Genomic DNA, 12,803 nt, shown 5'->3' with positions numbered 1-12,803 from the left:
TATATATTGGATGTTTTATTTGCAGATTATTTAGTTTCTATTTATGCCTTTACCCAAGACTATCATATCAGCTATAGACTGCTTTTATCTACTTTACTTTGAAAAAACCATAAATAGAAACTAAATAATGTTTACTTTGTACAAAGCAATTTAGTTTTTTGAATTAAAACCGAAACTAAAGATTTATGAAATGAATTATAGATTTTAATAGTTATAATGAGGTAATTGAGGTGAATTTTAATGCATTTCGGTGTTATGTGGTATTGACGTCCATTTCGGTTGTCTGGCTGTGTACCGACTTAATTTCGCTGTTATTTCGGTTTGATCACAATTCACCATATAATCTTGCCTCTAGAGATGGTTGAGGGGTGAAACAGTGGTGGAACGTAATGGTGAGGGAAAGAGGAGAACCCAGGAAAACACCCACTGGCTCATGACAACATCCAACATCTCCCACTTGTGAAAAATCTGGGTTTGACAACTCTAGGAATCAAACCCAGATTGCCCTGACAAGAGGAGTCAAGTGATCATATCACTCAGCCAATGTGGCCCATGCCATTCAAGTCAATTCATAAAGTTTAAATATATTGTAACACACGCAGGATGTTAGTCCCTCCATTGGTTAAATGTTAATAACCCAAAGAACCATAATAAGCAGCAATTTAAACCATTTGCTCTGAATGTTAATGTCCCTAAAAAAAACTGTTTCTTTACAATTAGTCATGCTACATTTTTATGTAGCTGCCTGATTCCATTTAAATTGCATCATCTTTAATAAAAAATTGTTTCCCAAACCAGTAAAAACTACACACAATTGTAATATAGTGACATCAATTCTTCAGTCTAAGGACAGCCTATATTTTCTGCAGAACCAACTAATTTTGATGAATAATTATTACTTTAATGAATTAATTTTTGAGAAATAAAAGCATATGGATCGGTCAGTCACATCCCCAAATCTTCAAATCTTCTCAAATCCTCACTATTCAAAATATTTGATATTCAAAGAAAAAAAGATTTAAAGAAACATATTTGAAGGAAGGAAATTCATAAATTCAAACACCAGGCTACAATGCTCTGAGGTCATTTGTTTAGTACTCCAGCGAACATTTTTGACACAATAACAATTTGTTTATATCCTGAACATGTAAACATTAGCAAATGACCCGGTCAAAACATTGAACCCTTCAAATAAAGAAGTAATTTTAAGATTTGAGACTAAAAAAAAAATACTAAGAAAAATTTGATGTCTTAAAAACAAAAATTCATCACTGACAAGTCTGACGTTTTATTAGGACTAGTTTTATCTTCACATCTATCTTATAACCATTCCCCAAGATAATGTAAAATTGATATGCAAATGTATAATAAAATTATGATATGTATTGATTTTTCAAATTTAGTTAGTGAAACAAAAAAAATAAAGGGTGGAATGTTTAAGGCTAAGATCCTGAGTTTCTCGCGAGCGGGCAAAGACACGCGTAGTTATCTTTGTCCTCAACAGAGCGCATTAGCAGTACTGTTGAACGATGTAGCGCCGCGCGGAAAAAGGAGGGGGGTGGGCAAGAGGATGCTGTTCTCAGAATTCTTATCGCCCAGCGGGGTGTCATGTTTACGACCGTTCTGAAATAGGGGGTGGGGGAAGGGTGTACTCTTCCTCGGCGAGCATTTAGATTTCCAATCCCTTTGCCTCTCTGTCCCATTCCCATACACCTACCAAAAACTACTCGATCCTCAACAAAGCACAAGAGAATAAATATTACTATTTTTGGTACATTTCAGTTAGAAACCCGTACGTAACCGAGTGCAACCCAAGGTAATTATAATAAATATTAATTTGGTGCACTACACATATACGATATACAAATTGTATGTTTTACTGCGGTGATTATGTGGCCAAAACTATCAAGATTTGGTCTCTTTTCCCAGAACGCTCGTTCACAGCTAACCGCTACATTCAAATAAGTTGGCCAGTAATGTAGTTTTCCTGCCCCCGTAAAAAAAAAAAATTAACTGTCACACAAACAGTTGAACGTTGACCATCTAATAGCATGACGTTATGTTGCAAAGCGGTATTATTTGCTATATTTGATATCTCATTAGGACTGTATTTTTCTTTGCAACTATATATACAGGTGAACTTTTTATACTATCGGAGAATATTTTGTAGTTGAATATATGTCTTCAAAATATTGCAGGTTATTGCATTAATTTTAGTGTTTTAAATGTATTATGTTTTTAAGCATGTATACATGAGGCTAGAGCTAGAAAAATGTTTGGTTTCCATTTTTAGCTGACCTGCAGCTTATGGCTTTTGATTACAGTTCCTTTTTTTATATGTGATGTTTAAAAACGATGTTATTTGTAAATGTCCTGGCATTCGTACTTCTTGTAAAAAAACATAATCATATTTTCGAAAAATAAGCTATCATTTAGTAATTTATTATTGCAATATAAATACGTGTGTATGCCAGTCGCGTCTGGCGAAATGAGGAGCTCCTTCATGCTATCCCTACTGGTGACGTCAAGCATCACTGGTAGTCAAAGAGGCTCGAAATAAACATCAGTTGTAACTAATAATAATAATTTAATTCTGAAAGGGCCACATACTCGAAGAATCGCCTTCTCTACGCAATCAAACGTGTTGGAAGTAAAATATCTAAGGAGTAGGCTACACGTCATAGGTTGTATAAGAATATTTCGGAGGGAGCTTTTTTCTTAGAGGTTTGGCGAATTGTGGGCATGAAGCAGTACGGTAACTACGTCCTCATTGGCCCCGTCAAGTGTGGGAAAACAGCCTTCACCGACCACAGCCAATAATTACAAGAAAAATCTACAGTGTTTTGTAAAATACCTTGACACGAAATGTATTCGCGAAATACAGGTTTCCCTAGATATAAGACGTAATTGCTCTCTGGCGATAATTTTCTTTACTGGTATTTGGCAGGAGAATAGTTTTTGTAGTCTTGTGATATCCATTCTGAAAGAATTACAATAATGGAATATGTGTTTATTATAATTAATGGAGAAGTGTATATACTATTAGCAAATGGATCATTAAAAATGTGAAAAGAAATTATAAAAAATTACATATTAGTCTACTGCACATAAATCACAGATTTTAAAAAACCAAATTTACTATAACATTCAAAATATTACAGAGCGTGCCATGTAGAAAACACGGACGCATGTTGTCTAAATGAAATAAATAAAATATGTACAAGTCTGAGGCTTTAAATATCAAAGAAATAAAATGTTTCATAAATATTCAACGCTTGTAAGGGTACAACCATACATTACACTGATAGGACATATTTTTTCTAGTACATCATACTGATTCCTAACCAGACACATATATAAATAATTTGTGTTACACTTCAATTAATTTGGCCATGAATTAAACCTGATAAATAAACAATGCAAACAAGCGAAACTCTACAGAGTATCGTCAAATAAAACCTGGGCCAAAAGTAAATCAACTTTTAGTGCTCAATACAATTCGAAGGAAATGGAAGATTTTTTGTAGTATTATAAATGATCATACAAGGATTGCTGATTTGGTTTTGTATTAATTTTGAGCGTAAAACTACCCCGAAAATATTGAATAAATTTTTCAGTTAAGCTGCATATAAACTGAACTGGTTTGCTAGCTGTCTTGCCATCGTAAACATGACTATGAGTCTGATTTGCCATGTTGGTGATAGGCGCGATTTTCAAGGCAGTCTCCCGATATTATATGAAATTTGTTTTATTTTTATACAAAATGAAGCACGAATATGTTTTATATTTCTTGTGTGAGATACCAGTTGCAAAGACTTTGCAGTTTGATTTTATGGGTAGTGAATCAATGGTATAAAATAACTTCATTTATTTTTTCCCGATAACATCTTTTTGACATTAGTATAATTTAATCACTCGCCAAGCAGAGAACCTTATTTTTTGTAGTCACGAAAAAAATTGTTTGTATTCAATATCAGCTAATAACTTACTATTGCTTATGTCATCAAATACATTTACAGTACTGTTCAATTTGTACAAGCATAAGAAGTAAACAATAATTTCTGCAACAACGTTCTTCCGAAAGAAGGTATAAACCGATTTTAAAGGTGCGTCCCTATTTCTTAATTTTATTTTTTTAGTAATTAGAAAATAAAAATTGGTACTTTTCCGAATTTACTCATTGAGGCTGCGACCCAAATTTCAAGTTTCCAGCCCTTTTGGTAGTGGGTTGGAATTTTTATAGGCCAGTGTGTGAGCGAGTGAATTACTTTTTGCATATTCGAGCAATTCAAAACTTAGTCAATAAAGTTTAATTATAACAATTTCACGTAAGCTAGAAAGCTCAAAGGCTGGTAAAACAATAGAATTTTATTTCATATAATTCTAGATCAATTTCATCTAAGTATAACACACCCATTTAAACACATTTTATATACATAATAATTTTACTTCAGCAAGGTCTTCGGTTTCTTGTAACACAAATAAAATTACCTAAAAAAATTACTGGACATACTTACAAAAGTTTTTAGATTGTAATATTTGCCAAATAATTTAAATAAATCTAACTGAAAATGTAAGAACACAATATAAAGGTCTTTAAAATTGTATTTTGGAAAATTACCTGAATGTTTATTTGCTAAAACTCCTCATTTCACTTGTTCAAAAGTATTACATGTATACATATGCGTGCGTGTGTGCGCGCACTTGGAACTTATGTTTCTTTGATCATTTATAGTTGCAAATAATGTAGCGGAAGTTAAATTGGAAAATATATAATTCTTTCTGGCCAATATTTGTTTACAAACATAATTTTACATGACCCCAGAAGAAAAATAAAAAAAAAGAATCGCCACTGCTTTGTAATTGTGTTTCTAACGAACTTGTGTAACTAACGAAAATGTTTAACTGCTCAAGGTTAGTGGTACAATAAATGCTTGGGTAGTGAAAAATCTATTGTTAAAAACCAAAGGTAATTTTAAACGACTTTTAGTTAACCATTGTTCAACGACAGCATCGAGAGATTGGCCCTTATTTTTGTATCGTTATATACATAACTAAATCATTACGGGAGGAAGTTGCCATAGGCGGCTGGTCCTTCAGTTACTATTTTTTTTTAAACATCTTTATAGAGTTGCAATAGTAACTATTAATATTTTGATCATAACTCATTTATGTACATTACACCCAGAGCTATAGCCCATTCTACCAGAGCTAAAGTCGAGGTACAAATATAATTAAAGAAACACAATTAAATAAATATAACTAAAGAAATATAAGTAAATAAATTTATAGAGATTATTGTCATTTTTCAAATAAATTTTTTTTTACAATAATTGAAATATTCTAATAAAATCTTAAACTTTATTTATTTGTCTTGAATGTACGATTCTTGAATAGAAGTATAAATAATAATTTAATAATTTAAATTGATTTTGGAAGTTATATTATTATATGAAACCATTTTGCTATTATTGTAATACACCGTGATTGCAGGATTCATTCATGTGTTAAGGTAACGAGTCATATCAAAATACATAATGAAGTCACTAAGATAATATGTGAAATAATGTTGTAATAAAATGTAATGTGCGACGTTCACGTAGATGCCCGTAAACGAAACAGGTTAGATATTATAATCATATTTAGCACTTTAGTATTTACAAAATAAGTTTTTTTTTAAGACGCCCAACTATTATAATAAATCTCTATCTACTAAAACAATTCAGTAATTGTAGTTAGATGATTTTAAATAAAAAATATTCTATGAATAAATTTGTCACGACAAGTGAAGCATATTAATAATAATTTACATCACTGAAAAGCTGACAAATATATCTATAGAAATTGTCGACAACGTGAGACGGTTTTCAATTCATTGATTACTATTGCTGATACTAGTGTTGTGTTTTGACCGTTTCGAAGCGATAATATTCCCGCCTGAACTCCTGCGATATTAGAGCCATCTAGTGAGTAAACTCGGAACTAATCGGAGCTCTAGCGGCAAACTGTTGAACTCGTTCCTTTCATCAGCGGCAAGTCACAGTTAAATCACAGTATTTAATACACAGATTATTTAAATTCTGTACGTTGTATTAAAAAAATTACTAGACAGAATTGTTCATTGTACCTCCTTTAAGTTGTGTGCAAAGTAACAGCCGTGTACCGTTTAAATATATACCTAATATTTAGTTTTGAAAATTTCAAAATTAAAATTAAATAAGAAAGCATTTTTTGAAAAAAATTTTATCGTCATATTTACAAAATTCAAAGTTTTATTTACAATTCTGTCTAGTATGTATTTTTTATCTACTACGATATTCATGGGAGAAATAATTTTCTTGGAGGCTGCAAAACTGAGGATCTTAGCCTTAATACCATATGTAATATTTTTCATCTCTTGTACAGTATTTTATTATTGGCTCTTGACACCTAGATTAAGATTTGAATGGTAGATTCGAGATAATGTTTGGGATTAGAATTTCAGATTCTGATTCGAGAAAATTTCTAATTTGCACCTAGAATTTCTACACTTCGGCTTTTTTAACAGTATACCACTATTATTTGTATGGCATTTTGTGAAGAAAAAATATAATAAAATATAAAATATTACCTGAAGGTTTCCAATGCTTAATGGATCGTTGATGTGATTTTCCCCACCACTGCGCCAGTGATAAATTCCAGGGTTTCTGAGTATCATCATATCTGGTGTATGATCAGCATAAGCTAAGTTGTGACGTTCATAAGCTTCTTTTGCAAGGACCTCAAATGTTGCTCCACCTATGCGAGATGGTGTGCCCTAAAAGTAACAAAGAAAATACTTAATTAGCACTTAAATTTGAAATTGTAATTAAAACAATATTACATACTAATGTACCAAACAAAATTATTTATAGCCACTTATATATTTATTACTACAAATGAGATATGAATGGAATAATTGACTAGTATATTGGACATATTAATCAGAAACTAAATAAAAATTTTTATCAAAAAAAGTTAATATCAAGCCAATTCAATTCATTTTGCATAGCAAAGGGACTCACCTATGAAAACAATATATTACAGCCAACAAGAAGCCAGAATACATACATAAAAAATTTACCAATCATCTTCTCATTTCTTCTACTACATTCTTGCCCAGTGCTGTACCCCAGGAGGTGCAACAAACACTAAACTGTAGTTTTTAATAACGACTGAGAGAGGTGCTTTGCATACATATAATTTTATTTTCAAATTAAATTTTGAAACAAACATAAGCATTGAACATGTACTCTGGTTCATACACTTGTACTCATAGTACAGTCATACTCATGAACGACTTTCTGTGAACATAAAATAATACATAATTACACACCTCCAAATATAAGATAAAATGTAAATTATTTAAAAATACCTTGGCTTTAAATATTCCTGGTATAAGACAAATTTTTGGAAATGTAATTAAGACCTTTGCTTTAAATATTACTTTTACAACACATTTACTGAAAATGTAATTAAGGCTGTACAATATTATATAACTCTTTACCCAAACTTTAATTTAGACTGAACTTTACTAAATGCCTCAGCTGTCATAAATTTATACACAACAAACAAGAAACTGACAGCGTAATATTTAAAAATTCTCACAAATTTATTTCATTTCAACTAATAAAATTATAAAATTATTTCTAATAACCTGAGAAAATTGGAGAAAATTATTTACTGTTTATATGTATATTTTTCTTGGTATAACTGTCCAAGCTTATACCCGCTCGCAGCAGTGCGTTTAAATTAAAAAGACACTCGCCTTTTATTACAGCATCAATATTGTGGGGCTGCGCAATTAAGTCGTCACAGTGAAAGGAATAATCGCTGGCTGTCTGTACTCATTCCATGAGGTCCTCGCTGTCTTGATCTCGCCTGTCGCTGCAGCACAACCAGACGCCTGCCTACATGTTCTCAAACTGTGCCTCGGGTGCCGAATCGCTTGACGATCTTGGGAATGAAGAGCAGAACTCGCAGATGTACAGCCTCCAACTAATCCAAATTACCTTGTACATGATGCTCGTGTTCCGTATAGCATCGAACACAACTCCTTGGAAAAACACTCAGTTCGCTCGCTCATCATTCGTCCTATGTAAATCCTTTGGTTAAGAGAATACTTAAATATTTCAGCTGCCCGCACCTTATGCCTGCCGACTTTATTTACACAACTGCCTTACGTTTCCATGTTGAATTTCATTTAAATGAAATGTTACTCAATTCCAACAGAATCCTGTAGCAACAAACTTCAGTGCTCTTAATTAGCTTATAAATTCTGTCACAGTTTCCTTGGCTTGCTTGCTATCGAGTTCCCAAACTATAGCCGCACTGCACATGTCCATTGTAGACGTAACTCGTACAACTCCGCATTAGTGTTACTCGTTGCCCCTTCACTCATTCCAGGTTCTGCACTCGTCCTCTTGTTGCAAAATAAAGATGGGTGTCTGAGCAGCGACAATGTCCAAGTCCAGCCGAATCTTCGACGTCCCTCCGTCGGGCGGCGTCACGTTGTGGCAGCGATCAGGCGGCAGTCGGTGCGGTGATAAGGCAGCTTCGGCACAAACTCTTCTCCTACGTTTCTGCTTCTGCCTCTCGGCTTGTTGGAGTCCAGAAAGTCCTATACAGCAGTCACCACTCGGTCATGTGGCGATGACATCATGGCCGCCGCAGACAGCCAACTTCTGAAAGTGGCGATGGGCCTGCACGGGGATATTTGAAGTTGGTGGGTGGCCCACCACCAGGCAACAAGCAAGGCGGCTAGCCTGCCTCCAGGGGGAATTACTCGGCACACACCCAAGTCACTTGCATAAAAACTTTATATTGTACGTTACATACGTAACATATTTTTTTAATTTTTTTTTAAAAAGATGGGTGGCACACAGGCAAGTCTTGACAGTCACCAGTGTGCCAATCATCTCCCCCCCCCCCCCCCCCTTAACGTTGTAGTGTTATGTCACCCCGAGTCATTGTGAAATTGTAGTTGTGATTGTTGGTGTATTAGGACAACACTGATTACATCCATGTCTTACCTGGGATTCGAACCCAGAGCTCCCGCACCGTAGCCCGGTGTGTTATCGACTGCGCCACGGAGGCCAACCCATATTGTCACATGTAGACTTAAGCTTTAAAACCTTGACAAAGGGTATTTACAATTTTGCACTGCAGATATAACTATACTAAGTCGCGTGCAGTATAATTAAATGTTTCTGAGATAAATGAATGACTTTAAATCCAGCTGCATCCATTGAGTCTGTTGATAACAAGTTTTATTGCATTATGGTTTGTATTTCAATGCAATAATTATGAAATAATATGTAGCCACAATTTTACTATATTTAAATATATGTGAAAAACTGCTGATAGAAAATACATATTCTAAAGCCTACTTCTATGTAAAAACAATGTTATATTATGTTAACATTGCTCTCTTTCAGAGTTGAAGAAACAGCTTTTAAATCTAGCCAATAGGTTTAAATCACAAAAAACTATTTTTTGTTTAACACTAACGTGTAAAGTGGTTAAAAATGACTATAATCTGGTTAGGATCTACTGTACAGTAAATTTTTGTTGATGAACATACATAATGCATATAGAGAAATTTTTAATACAGTTTAACTCCCTTTTTACGAGATAAACAAATAAAACATCTTATATTTCAAAATGTAACGAAAATATCAACTAAAAACATTTTCTGAAAGAAAAAAGCCATTGAAAACTAACCAAATACTCAATAATAATGCCCACAGTGCATAGAAATGACCACCTGCACATTTCTGTAGACTATTATTTATTTTGTAAGTGAACATATATATATATATATATATTGTCTGAAAAAAAAAATACACAGAAAATTCTGACCCCAGCAAGAACAGATAAACATTGCATTGACCAGTCCCATTGCTACAAATACACATTGGGGTATATAGTATGAAGTGTCTTCAAACAATTTAACCGCAGGTGGTTTCTGTGCTCCAACAACTGAAACTATAATGTCTTATCTTTGCAAGTTGTTATTTTACGTAGTTGTAAATGAATAACATCAACTGTGATTTTTCAATAAATAACATAAAAGGTTTTATATGCAAGTACAGAAAAAAGGAGTAGTTTGAAAAGCATTATCTTGAAAAGTAGTGAGCGGATTGAATCCGAATCAGAATTGAAGAATCAAATCTCAAATATGAGCGTCTAAATACGAATCAAAATCAGATCTTTTAAGAACCAACCCAAAAAATTATTTGATATGAAAAAAATTTAAAACACTAAAGGAGAAAAAAATTGTACCATCCAGAAAATATAAAATTCTTCCAAAATGACTATGTTTACAAAGCCAAGGCTACATTCATTTTAATGCTCGTGCCAGCATATGTTTAACTTTTCAGAATTCTTAAATTTATGAAGAATTTCATAGACGAAAGACCAGAATGCCATATATCTTATAATGAATTACAAATACCTTAAAACACTTGTCGATTACTTCATCAGACAACCCAACTGCTTCAAATATCTGGGCACTCTTGTAAGACTGCAATGTTGAAATTCCCATCTTGGCCATAACTTTTGCCAAGCCTCTCTCCATAGCAGATACATAATTCTAGAAACAACCAAAAACATTGCTATACAAAGTACTTATAACTCTTCCACATAAGGTTAAGGTCACATCACAGTAACTGCAAATGTGTACACTGTGACTCGGTGAAACTTCTAAACTAGAAAGATATGTATATTTAGCTATACACACAACTCTCCAGCATTCATGGCAACAATAGAATCTTGCTTCTTGTTGCTTATGCTTCTTTTAGCAAAAATTAATTTTTAAATGTCTTCTGTGGTGAAATTTTATTCATAATACATGTAAATAACTTATTTTCAATTTTCTACAATCAATAAAGACTGATTAAAAACATTGCTAGTTAACAGTGATTAAGTTAGTATTCTATTGTCCATACCCTTAATTGGTACTGTGACGAACACTACATCAATTTTTCGGATTATTTCCTTGATCAGTTTTTTATTAAAATTTTAAATAATATAGTGTTTAACAATTTTTTGTTGATATTAGTTTATAAGTTTACTAGTTATTTCACTTCGGTGGTTGAGGTAGTTTGCCCTAATGACTTCATGTGAAAGTTGGTATGGACTGGCAGGCACAATCTCGAAAGGCCTAGTTGCCACCAGACAAAAGAAATGGTTAATTAATTTTTTTAAGAAATGTTTAGAGACATTAAAGATTTTTTTAAATAGTTATATTATTTTACTGGGCCTATAATATATTGTGTATGAAAGGAACAGTTTATACAAAGAATTGGGACTGTCATTTTCGCCGGAGTACGCGAGTGACGTAGAAGAACTTGGCGGGGAGGAGACCGCATGGTGAGGGGAAGTTGACCGAGATGTCAAAACTCTCCAGGCCGCGCGAACGGACAGTCGACTTGCATTTTTGCACGCAGAGTGCACAGGATGTAACTTTGGAAATACGTTCCTTAAAATTATAAGGATGAGAATTATGTAACAAGTGGTGCGTAATGTTTTCAAGTGGAAATGTATAAGAATTGCATCGTGAATTTTGGGCATACCAAGTGTTGGTGCTTGTTTATTACAAACTGCTGTTGGCCGATGCTTCGACGTGAGGGAAACCATTCACAGTTTCCTTTGACCCTTTATTTCACGGAATATTGTAATGGGCTTATCAAAACCTGAGCAAAGAAGAGCTTGGGACATTAGGCAAGTTGCTGCCCATGATGCCGATTTTCGGAGGTATTCCGTCATGCACTGAACTGCATCATGAACTGTAGAGGATAAATTTTAATATAATTTCAGTTTGGCCCAAATAAGTGTTTTAGAGTGTAAATTTTTTGAACGTATAAATTTATATATAAGATATTGAATTTTCTTATTTGTAAGTTAAACAAGGTAGCAATTTACCTTTTTATCATGTTTAGAAAATCAAAGATAATTTTTTGATATTTACCATTGCGCACTTAAATATTTATTTAAAATATATCCCTGATTGAGTATAACTCACCATTATTGTGTGAATGTTGCTTACTGTGGAAAATTTAACCGTAATTATTAAATGGTATTTAAACATCACTATCTTAATAACTAAAATTTTGAGAAATTCTGGTAAATGTTTATCTGGATAAATAAAATATATTTTTATTATAGCCTTTTTGCTTACACCCATAAGGTGGAGGTATAGCCTAGTAAAATAATGTGGCCATTATTTATTTGGAATTTTGAAAGTTATGGTCACTATGTACGAACGACGCTGTCCTAGTGGAGTGTGGGGACGTGTCCACTACCTGGTAGTGAGGGTAGTGAGCAACAAATGCACCACTCTGCTTGGAAAGGGAGAGTAGTGATTACAGTGCTAACAGGGATAATTTTTCTTTTTTCCGAAATGGCAGTGAGCTCGCTTTATAAATTAGGACACCAAGAATTATTTACAAATATTCAGGCAGCAAATTTGGAAGTAAAACCCGAACAAGATATTGATGAATTATTTAAGTTTTTTTTCAGTTCACATTAAAGGAAAAGATGGGAAACTGGAGACAGGGAACGGGCCGGTACGAGTACCGAAATAAAAGATAAAATGGACTTGGTGACCAAGATTGAAAAAAATAAACTAATGGAAAATATAAATGCTATAACCAAGATAGTTATGGGGAATGTAGACGAATTAGTAAACTTTTGTGTGGAAGTAGAGAAAGTGAAAGATTTACAGATATTTGTAGATGATGTTTATTTATTTAAGTGTTTGGTAGGGAAGTATGCCACGGTTG

At 33.3% G+C, this 12,803-nt stretch overlaps 1 protein-coding gene across 1 annotated transcript in view; it reads right to left on the bottom strand.

Moving 5' to 3' along the window:
* LOC134529642 (uncharacterized) overlaps nt 1–12,803 on the bottom strand; it is a 192,419-nt gene that overhangs the window by 73,138 nt on the left and 106,478 nt on the right. The window contains exons 18-19 of the mRNA XM_063363952.1: nt 10,475–10,612; nt 6,611–6,796 (exon numbers count right to left, since the gene is read on the bottom strand). Coding sequence (XP_063220022.1) covers nt 6,611–6,796; nt 10,475–10,612 — 324 coding nt within the window. The remainder of the gene's footprint in view (nt 1–6,610; nt 6,797–10,474; nt 10,613–12,803) is intronic.

This window comes from Bacillus rossius, chromosome 2 (genome assembly GCF_032445375.1).
Source record: "Bacillus rossius redtenbacheri isolate Brsri chromosome 2, Brsri_v3, whole genome shotgun sequence".
Taxonomy (NCBI): Eukaryota; Metazoa; Arthropoda; class Insecta; order Phasmatodea; family Bacillidae; genus Bacillus; species Bacillus rossius.
The sequence above is the reverse complement of the archived record's forward strand: the minus strand, read 5'-3'. Positions and strand labels throughout refer to the sequence as shown.